Source organism: Gopherus flavomarginatus, chromosome 2 (genome assembly GCF_025201925.1).
Source record: "Gopherus flavomarginatus isolate rGopFla2 chromosome 2, rGopFla2.mat.asm, whole genome shotgun sequence".
Classification (NCBI taxonomy): Eukaryota; Metazoa; Chordata; order Testudines; family Testudinidae; genus Gopherus; species Gopherus flavomarginatus.
Window position 1 is genome coordinate 162,661,278 of NC_066618.1, and position 14,733 is coordinate 162,676,010.

At 49.9% G+C, this 14,733-nt stretch overlaps 1 protein-coding gene across 3 annotated transcripts in view; it reads left to right on the plus strand.

Annotated features, from left to right (window-relative positions):
• Positions 1-14,733, plus strand: part of GFRA2 (GDNF family receptor alpha 2) — a 111,812-nt gene that overhangs the window by 41,543 nt on the left and 55,536 nt on the right. For all 3 annotated transcript variants that reach the window (XM_050940088.1, XM_050940089.1, XM_050940091.1), the window contains one exon: positions 2,765-3,113. In XM_050940088.1, coding sequence (XP_050796045.1) covers positions 2,765-3,113 — 349 coding nt within the window. The remainder of the gene's footprint in view (positions 1-2,764; positions 3,114-14,733) is intronic.

Sequence of the window (14,733 nt, forward strand, 5' to 3'; positions counted from 1 at the left end):
AGTGAGCATGATCCAGCTGCACCAGTGCCTGATTCCTTCTGGTCTAAACCAGATCCCAGAACAAATGCTTAATGAGTGTGGGACAAGGTGAAAAAAGGCCCTGGGAGCTGGAGAGAGACAACTGCCATGTGTCTACCACCATATGTGCTGCCCCCAGGCATGTGTGCCTGCTTATCATCTGCCTATTGCTCCTCACTGTGGTATCTAGGGAAGGGGAAGTTGCAGGGTAGAACATACGTATCTTGGGAAGACAGGAATCTGGACAAACTCTGCGTTCTGTATTGTATTTTGCAGGGTAGGTTTTTAACATATATGCTGTGTTAGTACTTAGCGCTTGTCTAGAAGTTGGCAAGCAACTGTCCCAACAGAGAACACTCCCCAAGCCACTGCTGGGGAAGGATGTGGGATAAATAGCTGGCTGTGTATGTGTCGGGGGTGGGGGGATTGTAGCTACTTCCGTCCCTGCCTTTTGAAGTAGAGTGTGCGACATGGCACATCAGAGCCAGCTGCGGGTGTGAGCACGGCTCCAGCAGTTCTAGCCTCTCCCAGCAGGAGGCGCTGTAGGGAATGGTGCAGGTGCACTGGCTGTAGGGCCATTCCAATTTTGGCTTCTCCCAGCAGGGAATGCTGCAGGGAGAGGTGCTGAAAAGCTGAATTCCAAACGAGGCTTGAAATGTCTCAGTTGCAGAGATGGCTTTAGAAGCTGTCTGATTCTCTTAACAGCTGCTTCGGTAGGCAACAGCTTAGGAGGGCTGGCTGTGGGGGAGCTGTTGGTGGGGCCTGTGAGCACTGATGGAACAAAGCAGGGAGTGGAAAAAACAAAGCCAAGGTTTCCCACCTGGGTAGCTGCTTGCCATTTGCTAATTACCAAGGCTCTGCAAATATTTCTGTTAGGAAACCCACCTTGATGCTGCCATCTGTCTCTGCCAGTGGAAACTGGGGAACAGCGGACGAGTCCAGGATCCTGGTTGGTTTATGGGGAAGGGGAAATTAGGGAAGAAATTACTGATGAAGTCAGGTGACTTCAAAATAGCATCTGGCTCTCCTTAGGCAATTCATCATTTTGACAAAAATTTCAGCCCTTGTTCCTTCTCCGGAGTGTGTGTGTGTTTGTAAATATGCGTGTGTGTGTTTGGTTTTTGTTTTTGCTGATTGCTGGGATTCCGGGAACAGATGCTGCAAATCCAGCTGTGCGCTTGGCAGGCCAGCATTTCCGTTTCTCCAGCAGCTCTCTTCACTTAACTGCTCCCCTTCTCCCTGGTCCTGCCTGGCTGCAAGCGGTCCTGTTGGGTCTCTAGCTCAGTGCTCTTGGCTTGCCTAGACTGTATGTGAGGGGCAGGTGGTTTGCTACGGTGCTTGACCAATAAAATGGACCATGCTCTAGTCTTCCCAAAGCTCTATTTGTTCAACTGGGCCACATGCCGGTGGAGGAAAGGTAAAATCTGTGTCTCTTGAAGAAGTGGGTTCCAACCATCTATTCACCCTTGGAAATCAATTCTCTGTGCGAGACACCCTGAGCCCGATGCTTTGCTGAGCTTGCCTTTGCACTCTTATTGACACTGCTTTGGCAGTACAAAGGAGCCTGAGGCCATTAGTGTAAATAGGAACCAGGCTCCTCTTGTGATCAGTCACCAGTGTACTGTCTGTGCAAAATGCTACCAGTGTGGTAGCGCTTTACACCCACACTTTACTGGTGGGAATGACTGCGCCCAGTTCAGAGTGGCAGGTTGTCATCCCCTGTCCTTTGTATGAACAGCACAGTTCACACCTAGACAGATAACACATGTGAGACCCTTGCAGCTCACTTCTGGCTGAAGGGGAGAATTTCATCCTGTTACTTGAGGTGACCCCCTACTAGTAGCAGTTGGCCCAGCCCCTCTGTGTCAGGTTGCAGTGGCTTACACAGAGACCGTAAAGCAACACCAACTGTGCCACACGTCATTCACCACATGCCTCTAGCTATGCAGCGATGCCAGCGTCACACATGCCCCCCTGGGGTTTATTTACCCAGTAGCCATACAGTTAACCATTGCCGCTGCTGCATTTTCACATGGTGCATTGTAGGAGTTGTACCAATTGTTGCCTATGCTCATATGTCCATATACAGACACTTCTTTTTAAAAGCAAATATCTTCTGTGTTCGGGCTCTGATTGGGAATGAGCCAAGCTGTAATTACAGCCGCATTAGTGAAAAAATATGCCAGGAGAGGGGGGAGCAAAGCACCCAGGAAACCTAAAAGTGGCATTAAATGCCTAGTTGGACCCTTGTTTTCCCCAGCCCTCCTTCACCTTGCTCCATGTGGCACCCCAGCAGCTGCCCTCTTTTTGTCCTTGCCACAGGGACCTGCAGTGTAGAGGTGTCTCTTCAAGGCACAGATTTTCAATGGAATAAAGTGTTGCCAAATAACCAGTTCAGTGCCTCCCCCCGTGTGGTTGCCATGCTGCTGTGCGGCATCCAAGCTGGCAGGAACGTGGCTGATGACTGCTGCGTTGAATGAGTGGCTCGCCTGGGTTCTGGTAATGCCTATCCCAGTCGTAGCATAATAGGCATAGTGCAGTATGTGCCTGGACACTGCAGCTATGTCTCGGTGCCAGGGCATGCCAGAATGCTGTAGCCACCTGTGGTGGTGTTGCCCTGTTCTGGCTCCCCTAGTCACATACATCCTCTCTTCTTCCCTAGTTTCGGGGCATGCCAGCAGCATCAGCCACTCTGCCATCAGCTCTGAGTAACGCCCATCCCCTCTCCCTCTCTTTGCTTGGACAGGAATGGATCCTGCCACCAACTCCAAAAGTAACCACTGCCTAGATGCAGCCAAAGCCTGCAACCTGAATGACAACTGCAAGAGGCTGCGCTCAATCTACATCTCTACCTGCAGCAAAGAGATCTCGGCCACCGAGCACTGCAACCGCCGCAAGTGCCACAAGACCCTGCGCCAGTTCTTTGACCGAGTGCCCAGCGAATACACCTACCGGCTGCTTTTCTGCTCCTGCAAGGACCAGGCCTGCGCTGAGCGCCGCCGGCAGACCATAGTCCCCAGCTGTTCCTATGAGGACAAGGAGAAGCCCAACTGCCTGGATCTGCGGAACATGTGCCGGACGGACCATCTCTGCCGGTAAGAACTGTCCTCTCTCTCTCCTGGGCCATGCAGAAGTGCACGATTTGGCCTTGGCTCTCCACCTGCATGGCATGATGTGGAGACTAGAATAGGGATGTCCCACAGGCCCTCATGGGGAATTCACTGCAAATCTGGTGGGGTCCGAAGGCCTGATGGCAAATCCTTTTCCATCTGTCTGGTCTCTCAACAAGCCTCGATCCTTCCCAATCCCTCCAAGCAGTCAGGACATTGGAGGTGGGAGAAAAGAAGCCTCCTCTTCCATTCCCAACTCTTCTCACCCTGCACCTGCCTGAGCCAGGCTGAGGAGTGGGCAGATGGGATGTTGTGCTGGAGCGGAGGGAGGCACAGAACAGTCACAGCACCACATCAATACAATGATGCAGTGATTGTGTGGCCTCCTTTGGCTCCCTGGCAGTGCTGGGGTGTGCGGCTGGTCTGTATACATGTTTGTAGTGGTCTCTTCTGCACTATGCTCTGGCCGAGCTGGTTAGCCACTGGCGACTGTGCTTTTCCTGGTACTGGTTGTTAGGCTGGTCTCTGGCCCATGGTTCCAGGGACTCAGTGACTCCAGGGACCTGGTGTACCCATAGACCAGGGCAGTGCAACTCCAGGATGTCAATGGAGCTGCACCGCTTCCTACCTGCAGAGGATGGGCCAGTTTTCTCTGACATGCTTGTCGTGACATGGTGCTTCCATGTTCCACAGTAGGCACCTTGCTATGTAATCCATCTGCTGTGCTCCCTTTTCTGGTTTTAACTCACTCAGGAGGAGCCTGTGATTTAAGAGATTAACTCAGATCCTTCTCGGTCACCCCCTTGTTACTGGATGAGTGTATGATGTTGTAAACAATCCCCAATGGCTGCAGCATTTCCACTGATTGGTGTCTGGGGGATCCTGTACCGAGGCATAGCCACTTGGGTAAGCTGGCTGCCTGCCCATACGGCCTGCAGACCGAGGGTTCCGTTATTCCCTGGTGGGATACCAGAAGAACTCAGGCTGGATTGTGTAGTCCAGGCTCCGTCTGCTTCTGGGGAGGAGCTTTATTCTTTATGCATAGACTTGGATGTCTAGCGGTGTCCCCTCTGCTGGTTCAAGCATTGCCTTGGCAGTGATGTTCTGTCGCAGCTGTTCAGATTCCTTCATCTGTCTGTTGGCATATGTAATCCATCTGTCTGCCTAGTCTATCCCAGCCTAACCTTTCTAGGTATTTACACCGCTCTCATCATCACGTCATCCAACCTTCCGTGGGGAAGGGCTACAGCTGTACTTAGGAATTTGTCTTAAGTCTTTGTCTAGTGTCATTGGCTTGCTGGAAGCGCCGGGGAATTTAGCACCCAGATCTAACAAGGGTTTTACTGAATCTGCTCTATGGGAGGAGCTGGTTGGAGTATTTGTGTGTGTGACAGCCTTCCTCGTTACATTTTGAATTTTGAATAACAAGGGAGAGATAGTTTTCCCTCTTGCTTTTTATTTCACCAGCACTGGTAACAAGCCCAGTCTTAAGGGGAAGTACAATCTAGACTCTAGCTGTTAAGGCCAAGGAGTGGGAGTCCAAAGACCTGGGTTCTATTCACCAGCTCAGCTACTGACCTGCTGTGAGACCTTGGACCAATCACTTCCCCATTCTGGACCTCCTGTTCCCCTCACACCCTTTCTCTGTCTTGTCTATATACACTCTGAGCATTTTGGGCCTGGGGCTGTCTCTGACTGTGTGTTTGTAAAGTGCTTAGCGTGCTGGGGTCCAGATCTCTGTTCAGGCTCCTAGTTACTGCAGTAATAGAAACAGTAAGTAAGTAAGAAGGAGTCCTCATTCGATGTGTTGTGTCTGGAGGATTGGGGTGTAGGGGAGCTGCCTTTCAGTGGCAGGTGGGTGTAGGGAGAAGGAAGACGGCCCGATGGTTAGGGTGTTAGCTTGGGACCCTGGGGTCCTGTGGTCAGTTCTCTGCCCTGCCACAGACTGACCATAGACTTAGCCTCCTGGGTGTGTCTACGCTGCATTTTAAAACCAGCGGCAGTGAGTCTTAGAGCCCAGGACTACAGACTTGGGCTCATGCTACGACGCTAAATACAGCTGTGTAGCTTGGGCTCTGAAGTCCACCCCAGGCTTCAATTTTAGTGTTGTAACGTGAGCCAAAGTCTGTAAACCCAGGCTGAGACGCTCTGTGGCGGGTTTTAAAACTCAGTGTAGACGTATCCCCACGGCCTCAGTCTCCCAATAGTACAATGGGGATAAAGCACTGCGTTATCATACAGGGGTGCTGTGACGATAAGTCCATGGAAGATTGTGAGGTGCTCACTGCTCAAATACTACAGCAATGGGTGCCATTTCAATACTACTCAGAGACAGGCTCTTGCTTTAAAAACCCATGCCTGTATCTCCACTCTTAGTGAAGTCTGTTGGTTTTCCTGTGTACAAACTAAGTCGAGAGTGCTCCGGACTTTTCTCTGAGCATTATTATTCCTACAGCAAAAACTCCTCTTACTTTCCCCAGTGGCAGATTGGCTGCATAAAGGATTTGTTTAATATCAGAGGAGAGTCCATTTCCTGTCAAATGGCTGCAGGGTGTCAGGGGTTAGTGCCAAAATAGAATCAATCATAGGACTGGAAGGGACCTTCAGAGGTCATCTAGTCCAGTCCCCTGCACTCATAAAGCTGTATCTATTTTTCCTCTCCTTGGAAATGAGTATGTCTGAAACTTCTGAATGTGACTTTTCAGTAATACAATAATCAATACAATACAATTACAATCAGTAATACAATAAACCAGTGTCTATGAATAAATGATATGGGGCAGGCTCTGTGCAGCGTCAAATTAATGGCAGTTCTTTGTCAGCAGGTCTGCAAGCCCGACGCTTGCTCAGAAGTTAAATGCTGTGGATGTGTCCGACTTGCAGAGGGAAATAACCTGCATTAGGAAAGAGTTGAGAGTGCCTGAGAGAATGTAGCTCTGCAGAGCACAAATTATAGACCCCTTCCAACATGAAACGAAGTTTAGACTGAAAGGGGAGGGAGAGCAGCAGGAGTGCGGGAAAGTGTGCGACATTTGCCTTGTGTATTTTCACTTTGAAATATGTTCCTGGCAAAGAAGAGAATTTACAATGGTGTGTCAGAGGCTAGGGCTGGGGAAGCAGGACTTCTGGGTTCTATTCTTAGCTCATGGAGGGCAGCACAGGTCCAGTGCTTAGAGCAGAAGATGGGGAGTCAGGGCTGCAGGACGCTATTTCTGCCTCAGATAGTGCAGTGGGGGCTAGTGGTTAGAGTAAGGGGGTGTGGAAACCAGGAGCCTGAGGTTCTATTCCTGGCTCTGCCATGGGCTAAGTGGGTGGCTCTTAAGGCCAAACATGGGCACTTAAATTTTTATTTAGGTACCTATCTTTTGCCACTGAATATGAAAAGTTTGGGCTTATCCTCTCTGCCTGTTTGTTCTCTTGGCAAAATGTAGATTGTGATAGTGGTCTATCCACCCGATAGCTGTGATGAATTAAACAAACACTTAGAGAACATTTCATGAACATGCTAAGAAAGTACAGAGTAGATGTTGAAGTCAGCCTATGTAGAACCCGGGAATTCTGGTTTCTAGTGCCCCTGTGCTACCTGCTAGACCTACACCGCCTTCCAGATCCCAGCATAGCACCTGGAGTTGTAACTCCAAGTCCCTTGCTCTCTCCCTGAGGACATGTCATGCTTGTCTGCTTAGGCTCCTTATTGTCTGGTGGCTTTAGGAAGGGATAAAGCTGGTCTTGCACAGCAGTGTCTTGCCTTGTAAAGAGTTAATCTATCCAAGGCATCCCGAGCTACCAGTGTGGAGTAGGTGGGAGCCCTGTTCACATGCGATGGGATTCTGACATGCTTGGGCAGCTCACTTGACCTGCTTTTGTTTGCAGCTGTAAAGCTGTTTAGAAGAAGAGACCTGTCTGCGGACAAGTGCGGCCCAACACCTGAGCTGGTTTCCCTGAGGGATGCAGGTGGAAAAAAACAAAGAAGAATTTTCTTTTTAACTGTCTGGCTAAGAGCTAGAGAGGAGATCTGGTTCCTGACGTTTGAAATGGAAATGGCTCTAGCAGATCCTCTGGCTGAGTTTTAGCTGGGGTGCGTGCGTGGGTGGGTGTTTGTGTGCACCACTCTGTAACCATGACGTAACCTTTAATTAAAAATGAATCTCTAATTTCTGGAGACTCCAGGACCATTCTGGAGGGTTGGCAGCCCTAGAAAAGAACTTTGTTTTGTGAGAAAAGTTGAGGTTTTGGCATTTGGTTTGATTCCACATTGGGACAAAACTGAGACCTTTAGAAAAACCAGAGAGAGAGAGAAACACGTCTACACAGACAAAAAGTACCCACAGCAGCAAATTTCAGAGCCTGGGTCAACTGACTTGGACTCATGGGGTCTATGCACAGGGCTTAAGCTAGCAATGTCAGCATTCCCACTTGGACTGAAGCCTGGGCTCCAGGGACCTCCTCTCTTGCCAGGTTTCCAGCCCAAACCTGAATGTCTGCACTGCTATTTTGATCCCAGCAGTGCAAGTCTGAGTCAGATGAACAGGACTCTGAGGCTTTCAGGTGTGTAGACATAGCCAGAATGCCACCCCAGAAAAGCCAGGTGGCCAGACACTCACTTGGGATGTGAGAGATCCAGGTTCAAGTCCCTGTTTTCCCTTTTTTGGTGCCCTTACCACTGGGCTGAAGAGTCAGTCTTTCTGGCCCTGGCTCAGTGCAATGTACAACAGCTCCAGCAGGAGTGACCCCAACCACAGAATACCCTGGGGGTTCAGGGTAGTCACTTGAGATGGTGGAGACCCAGGATTATGTCCCTGCTCCAAATCAGGAAGACCAAGGTCCTGAACCTGGGTTCCCACATCCTTACTGCGTGCCCTGATCACTGGAGTTCTCTCATTTTGGCCAGGAATTCTATCCTGGGCCCAAGAAACCTTCTGGGGAAAAGTTTTGTTGAACCTGCACCATTTCAGTGAACAGTTTCGGTTTCGACAAATTGGCCTCTTCTAATGACAATAAGTGTTATTGAAAAATTCCTGATCCGCTTGACTGCCCAGGTGCCTTAATCCCCTTTGGCAGCACCCCCAGTTATTCTGGGACCCTCCACAGCTCTGCCAGTGACCTTCAATCTGGCCCTGCTCCTCCCCCATCCCCGCCCAACCTCATACCTTGCTCTCCTATCCCTGGAACAAGGCTGGCGTTTGTGCCAAGCTGTGGATTTGGTGATACTTGCTCTGGGGGCCTTTCTCGGCCCAGTCTGGGCCTGAGCACTAATGGTGCTGAGAGACTTTCTGTGGGTTCTGTGATGCCAGCCATCATTGTGGGATCTGAGCACGTTCCACTTAAAATCAATAGCAATAGTGAAGTCCCTGGTGGGTTTCCTGGAGTCTCTGGCACTTCTTCCCTTTTGGGGTAAAATCCTAACAACCTCTGCCTGGGGTTAGGGTGGTTGTTTCAAACCATTATTAATGTACTGGGGGGAGCATAGGTTGATTAGTTTCAGTGTTGTTTGTTTTGGGGGTGTTTTGGGGCTTGGTGCTAGAAGCGAGCGTCAGTGTTGTGAGAAAATTGAAGTGAGATGAAGGCGGCAGCCCAGCCAGTCCCACTGGGGACAAACAGCAGAGTGGAGCTGTTGGCAGTGTAATAAAAATCTGCTGATGGAGGCAAAGAGGCTTCTGGGTGTCAGACGACATGAGTGCACAGGGCCAACTGTGACGTGGGCATCAGGCTACCAAAAAGAGGGCAAACCCTGCATTTCCTATCTCTTCAAGGGGTGTGTGTGTTGGGGTGCATGTGTCTTAAGATAAATCTAGGTGTGTATGTGTGGGTTGGGTGGTCTGTATTGGAGATATCTGGATGCTGGGGGGCCTTTGTGCATTTGGGGTGATTTGTGGGGGTCAGAGGATTTGGCAGGAATGTCATAAGGGGCACTTTGGGGTGAGCAATTCGGGGGTTGGGCCAATGTGAGGGTTGTGTGCCAGAGGCAGTTTGGGGAGGGGGTGTTTGGGGATGTGACCATTGGAGTTGGCACTTGGGGAGCTGAGTTGCTTTGGTCTGTGCTCTCTTGCTGTGTTGGGGGTGGGTGGAGAGTGTCATCTGAGATCAGAGAGAGGAAAATCTTGACTGATGTTACAAGAATGCACGGAAAAGCCGGCCAAGGAAAAACATCATTAGCGATAGTCTTGTCTCAGTGTATCTGAGTCTCCCGCTGCCCCTGTCTATATGACTTTGTCTGTTTGTCTATCTAGCTGCTAAGACTCTGTCTTTGGCATCTAACTACAGCACTGTCCCTGCAGAAGGGTTGGGAACCTGCTGTTCCCATTGGAACCTGCACCCAGCCCTCTGTCTCCCTCACAGCTGTTGGGAAGGCTGAAGTGAGCACTTGCCTGCAGATCTGTTGCCATAACTATTAGCCTTTTGGCTGTGGTGGGCATTGGCTTATCCATTGCCGGCTAAGTCTTGAGCATCCCGGAATCTACTCGAGCTGTTCAGATGAGGTTTTTGCTCACCTAGGGATGTCATGTGCATTTCCCACGATGGAGCTGGGGAAAGCAGATTTTGGCATTCCTGGGGACACCACTTTTACTTCCCTATGCAATGCATTGAAGCTGGACAGAATCAATCTCTGCTCCTAAAGAGCACGTCTACACTGCAATTAAACACCTGCAGCTGGCCCGTGTCAGCTGCCTTGAGCTGCAGGGCCTTGTAAAATTGCAGTGTTGACATCTGGGCTTTGGGATTCTCCCTCCTTGCGGGGTCCCCCAGAGGCTGGTCTGCAGTCCAAGCCCAAGTCAGCTGATATGGGCTAGCCATGGATGTCTTATTGCAGTGTAGACATACCCATAAACTGGAGCTGGGGGAGTCCAAACTTCTTCAGGGACAGTCAGTTGTGCAGATATTTAGTCCACATTTCCCTGGGTTTGCATTGAATTAAGAAGGTCCTGTGTGAGGGTTATGAACAGACTATATGATGGCTTTGAGTGTGCAGCTCTGGTGTAGCTTTGGCTGCCATAGATTCCTACGCACACAAGACGTAGCCAGCAATGGATGAGTCAATGCCCACCACAGTTGTACCTCGCTAGCCTAGCTTTGCCAGCCTGTGAGGTATCACTAACCACTGTGAAACTGTTCTGAGCCCTCACTGTAGGTGAAGCCCTTTGGTAAACATCAGCACGAACTTGTAAGGTCAGTTCAGGCTTCCCTGACCATTTCAGCAAGGCCATGTCCAATCTTTACAATAGTAACGAGTTGGCATCCAACCCAAATAAGGCTCTTGTTAGCGATGGGCGGATGGGGTTCAGACACAAAATCCGTCCCGACCCTTTGCCCTAGAAAGTTGGACCCGCCCTGATTTTGAGATCTGAGAACATCTGCTTCATGTGGCTCCTACTAGTGTGAGATGGACTTGGCAGTGGGAACACAGAGAGAGAGAAACTGCTTTTCCAGTGCGTGCTGGAGCCTGGGTATCTCACAAGGGAACCTAATGGGGTTGGCTAAGCAGCCATGCTCTTATCTGAACGGAATCTACCCAGTCACTAGCAGCCATTGCCCAGCAACCCCTGGATGATTAGAGCCTTATCAAGCTCTGGTGGATTTGGTAGGGTAGTGAGGTGCCATGCATGATGACCTTCCCCCGGTATCAGATACATCCTCTTTGGGTCCAGGCAAGATGTGCTGGCAAACGGGCTCCATGCTCACTCAGGAACACCAGAAAGAGCCTGATGTTTGTTTGTAGTTTTGTCTATTGCTGGAAAGGTGTCTCCACTCCCTTGTTTGTCTCCAAGGCGCTGTACATTTATAAATAACAAGGCATTGGCCGTGAGCCAGTGCCAAGGCTGTAATTCAACCTTAGCATGCTGAGAATGTGTATAAATAGAGCATGCCGGCTTTGCCCTCGCTCACTTTGCATCTGTCTCAATTGGGCTGCAGCCTCAGGCAGCCTTTATCTGCTCCTGCGTTACCCTTCCAAGCGCAGTTATGGTGGTGTAGAATAGTCCTGGCTCCAGAACCTCTGCCACAATAACAAAATCTGCTGACTTCCTTTGGAGGATGTCAACCTCATCGTTCCTCAGGACCAGCTGACGTGGCTTCCTCTTAGATCCTCTGTGGATAGCACAGAGGTGTCACTGTGGTGGCCAGATATTTGTGCTAGTTCTGGATACTCTAACAAACTGGGAGCCACCTGAGACTTGACACAGATTCTCCTGCTTTGGAGGAAGCACAGAGCCCACCCATCTGAGCTCTGAAAGAATCTCCACCAGCTGTTAGCAGTACAGGGCTTGGGACACACAGTTGAGCAATTCAGATTCCATCCAATAGCGGGCAGTCGTGCACTTACACACTAGCCAGGACAGTATAAAGTAGCACAAGTTAGTTTAGTGGAGCGTCTTCTCTATGGGCTATCTATTCCAAAACATACTTTAAAGAGGTAATGAGATTGGAGGATGTGGGAAGAGGTTAAGAGGCACATACATGGGACCAGAGTGAAGAAAGGTAGAGAGTAGTCAGAGAGGGTTCAGGGAGATGGATGGCAGGAAGGGTCTCAAACCCATAGCCAGGAGGTGTCAGGGAAGTAGTCTTGGCCTAGTGATGTCTGGGTAAGTGCCTCTGTCCCTCCCGCCAGCCCCCTCTTGGAGGCAGTGCAAGCTTTGGGTTATACCAAATAAAGTTACACTGTCTTTTGGGACCAGAGCTCAGGGTCAGATTTCCAAGTGCTTAGCACCCACAACTGAGGCCAGATTTTCACAAGACCTCAGCATGTTGGGTGCTGGGTTTGGTAGAAAATCTGGCCATGAATGTGACAATGGTAGCTGCTGGGTGCTGGACCCTTTGGAGAACGTGACCTTTATTTAGATGCCCAACTGGCACTACTGAGCTCTCACCCCGTGTGAAAATTCCATGATGACCCAGCTAGGGTAGTGTGCACCGCTACCTTCTGTATAGGATGGAGTTAGAATCACGCAACTGCCACTGAAAGTGGAGGGTAACTGGGCCACATACAGGTGTAAGTTCGTTGACTGGACCACCAAGAGCCTGATATGTGCCTGTACTTATCAGTCCTGAGTCGTTGCATGATGCTCACCTTGTTAACCTTAACATGGGACCAAGAGTGTTGATTGCACTCTGAAGCAAATCAACAAGCAGCAGTGCTACCTAATAGTGACACAAGGAAGAGATAAAGCTTCTCTGCCAGGATGGGAGGTAATTAAGCCTCCAACTTCCACTGCTAATGCAAGGCAACATGGACTGTAATCAGAGAACCTTTAAGCAGAGATTTCTGCTGTTCTCTCACAGCAGTTGGTATAAGAGGAAAAAGCCCAACAAACCAAAAAAAGCAGAGACATGCTTTTCATGGAAGACTTTGGTGAATATCATGCTGGGGAAGCCCCTCACCTTCTTGGAGACAGATGACGTCCCAAAGTGAGCAGGGGTTTTGGACACCTTGGCTCTGTTTTTTAAGATGACCCCCTGGTTTTTTCAGCTCATGCTGAGCACCAGCCCTTGGAAAACCAGGCCCCTTTAAGCTGATTCCAATTAGGCTCCCCAAATCAGATTTGAAAATCTTGGCCAGGAGGTCTGATCTAAAGCCTGCTAGAAGTCAGGGGAAAATCTCCCACTGGCTTCAATGGGCTTTAGATCAGGCTCCAATGTCACATTTTTACAGATCAAATCTAACATGGACAACAGCAGGTCAAGATTCATCCTGGGCTTGGAGAAACTTTCTTTTAGGGTAAGAGCCAAGTGGGGAGGTCTCGTTCCAAGATCCATTCAGTCTCTGGCCTCTGCTGAGACTGCCCACAAAGGCATCCATTAAAATTTTTGGTTTTGTGATTTGTCCAATTGGAACTGGCCTGAATGAGACCCCCCAACTCATCGCACAGGCAATTCAACTGCTGTGAAGCAGTAATTACATCTGGCCTGGGCTAAATTCCAGCTGGCAGCTCAGTTTCGAAGGTCAGTCAGAATTTACAGCTCTGAGGCGTTAGAATCAGAGTTTGGAGATAAGAGATTCAAAATGGCAAGTGAGAGAGTCCCAAGTTCAGGCTGGCCCAGTTCAAAACATCCTCAAGCCAGGAGAGTGGGATGTGCAGTTAAACACCCTCAGAGCCGCCGAGAGCGGGTTCCAACCCTGGTGAAAAATTTTTTTCAGGCCCCCAGCAAGGGGGGACCGGGCCGACGAAGCCAGGGAAGCCGGGTCCAGGGCCCCCTTCTGGACCGCCAGACCCTTGTAATTTGTACTGGCTTCCCCCCACTCTTGTCAGCCCTGAACACTCTCCGGTGTTTGGAGCACTGATGCAACAGTTGGTGAAAGCACTGCAGCTCAGCTGATGAGAGAGGATTAGTGGGCATTTGAAGAAATAGGCACACACGAGTTGAACAGCTGGGAACCGAGTGCCATTATTCGGTGCCTCCTGGGAAGCACTGGTGCTTCTCTATTCAGAATTCTAGTTTCATCTTCCGCTGCCACTCAGGTCTCTGCAGACAGCAGATCTCTGTTCCCATCTTGTCCCATCTTGCACCACAGGTCAGGTTGCCAAAAGTCAGCTCTGAGGTTTGCCACAGGGATTCAGATACTCCCTCCCATGAAAATGAATGGAAGTTATGCATGTGAATTCCTTAGTCAGCTTTGAAAATCTCACTGTGGTCCCCAGTCACTTGGGGACAGGCTGGGTTTTAGTGCAGTGCGTGGCCTCAGTCCCTGAAAGGAGGGGCATTTACAGACTGAACGGGGTTGTGATGGCAAAAGGCAGATGGGGCTGTTTGCTGTGGTGCTGGATGCCGTAGCCTGTGTTAAGTGATGAAGCATGTGTAAATTCTGTGCTAGTAGAAGGAGCGTACAAGATTAGATTACAGACACAAGCTGTGACAGCGAGCTGACTGTGGACACCGCTGTAGCTACAAAAAGGTTTCTGCGTATTCTCGGAGGGTTTGGTGCAGAGCCACCAGCAAGAAAGCAGCTGCATGGAATCGCAGTGGAAGCTGTTCAAAGCCAATTGCTACAAAATAGCGAAGTCATGCCTGCAGCCTGGGTGGCCAGGAGTTCCTCATCCCAGAAATACCAAGCAGTCTGGCATGAGAGGCTGCCTCTGCTCAGGAAGGACCCAGGACTGTGGTTGCTGGGCAAGCTGGAAGGACATTGGCAGAATTGTGTGCAGACCCCAGGAAGAACTGTACTTCAGAATTGTGGGCAGAGTTTGGAAGAGTCACATTGGGATGATGGAGGGTTCTGAGGGTCAGGACTGAGATCTCTAGATGTGATAAGTCTAGTGCACTGACTGGCTTCTCCCAGCAGAAACTTGTCTTCCTTTATCACATACTGGGTTACCCTAGAACTTCTTCATTGTACCCTGATCACAGACTAGAGCCTCCAAGACAAGCAGAACCCAGAGATTGTGGGGGAGAAAACAGGGCCAAGCTCTGACAAGAAAACCTTACAAAACAACCAGAAGCAGAAGCAAATTCAAAACAAGGATTGGAGACTTCACTGGGTAATGAGAACATCCCCAGCTACATCAGAGAGGATAGAAAGCTAGAAGACATTTAAACCCTCTTACTTCAGGGCAGGAGCCAACCAATAACTGATGGGGTCAGTAAGAAACTTCCCTGATGGGCAGATTATCCC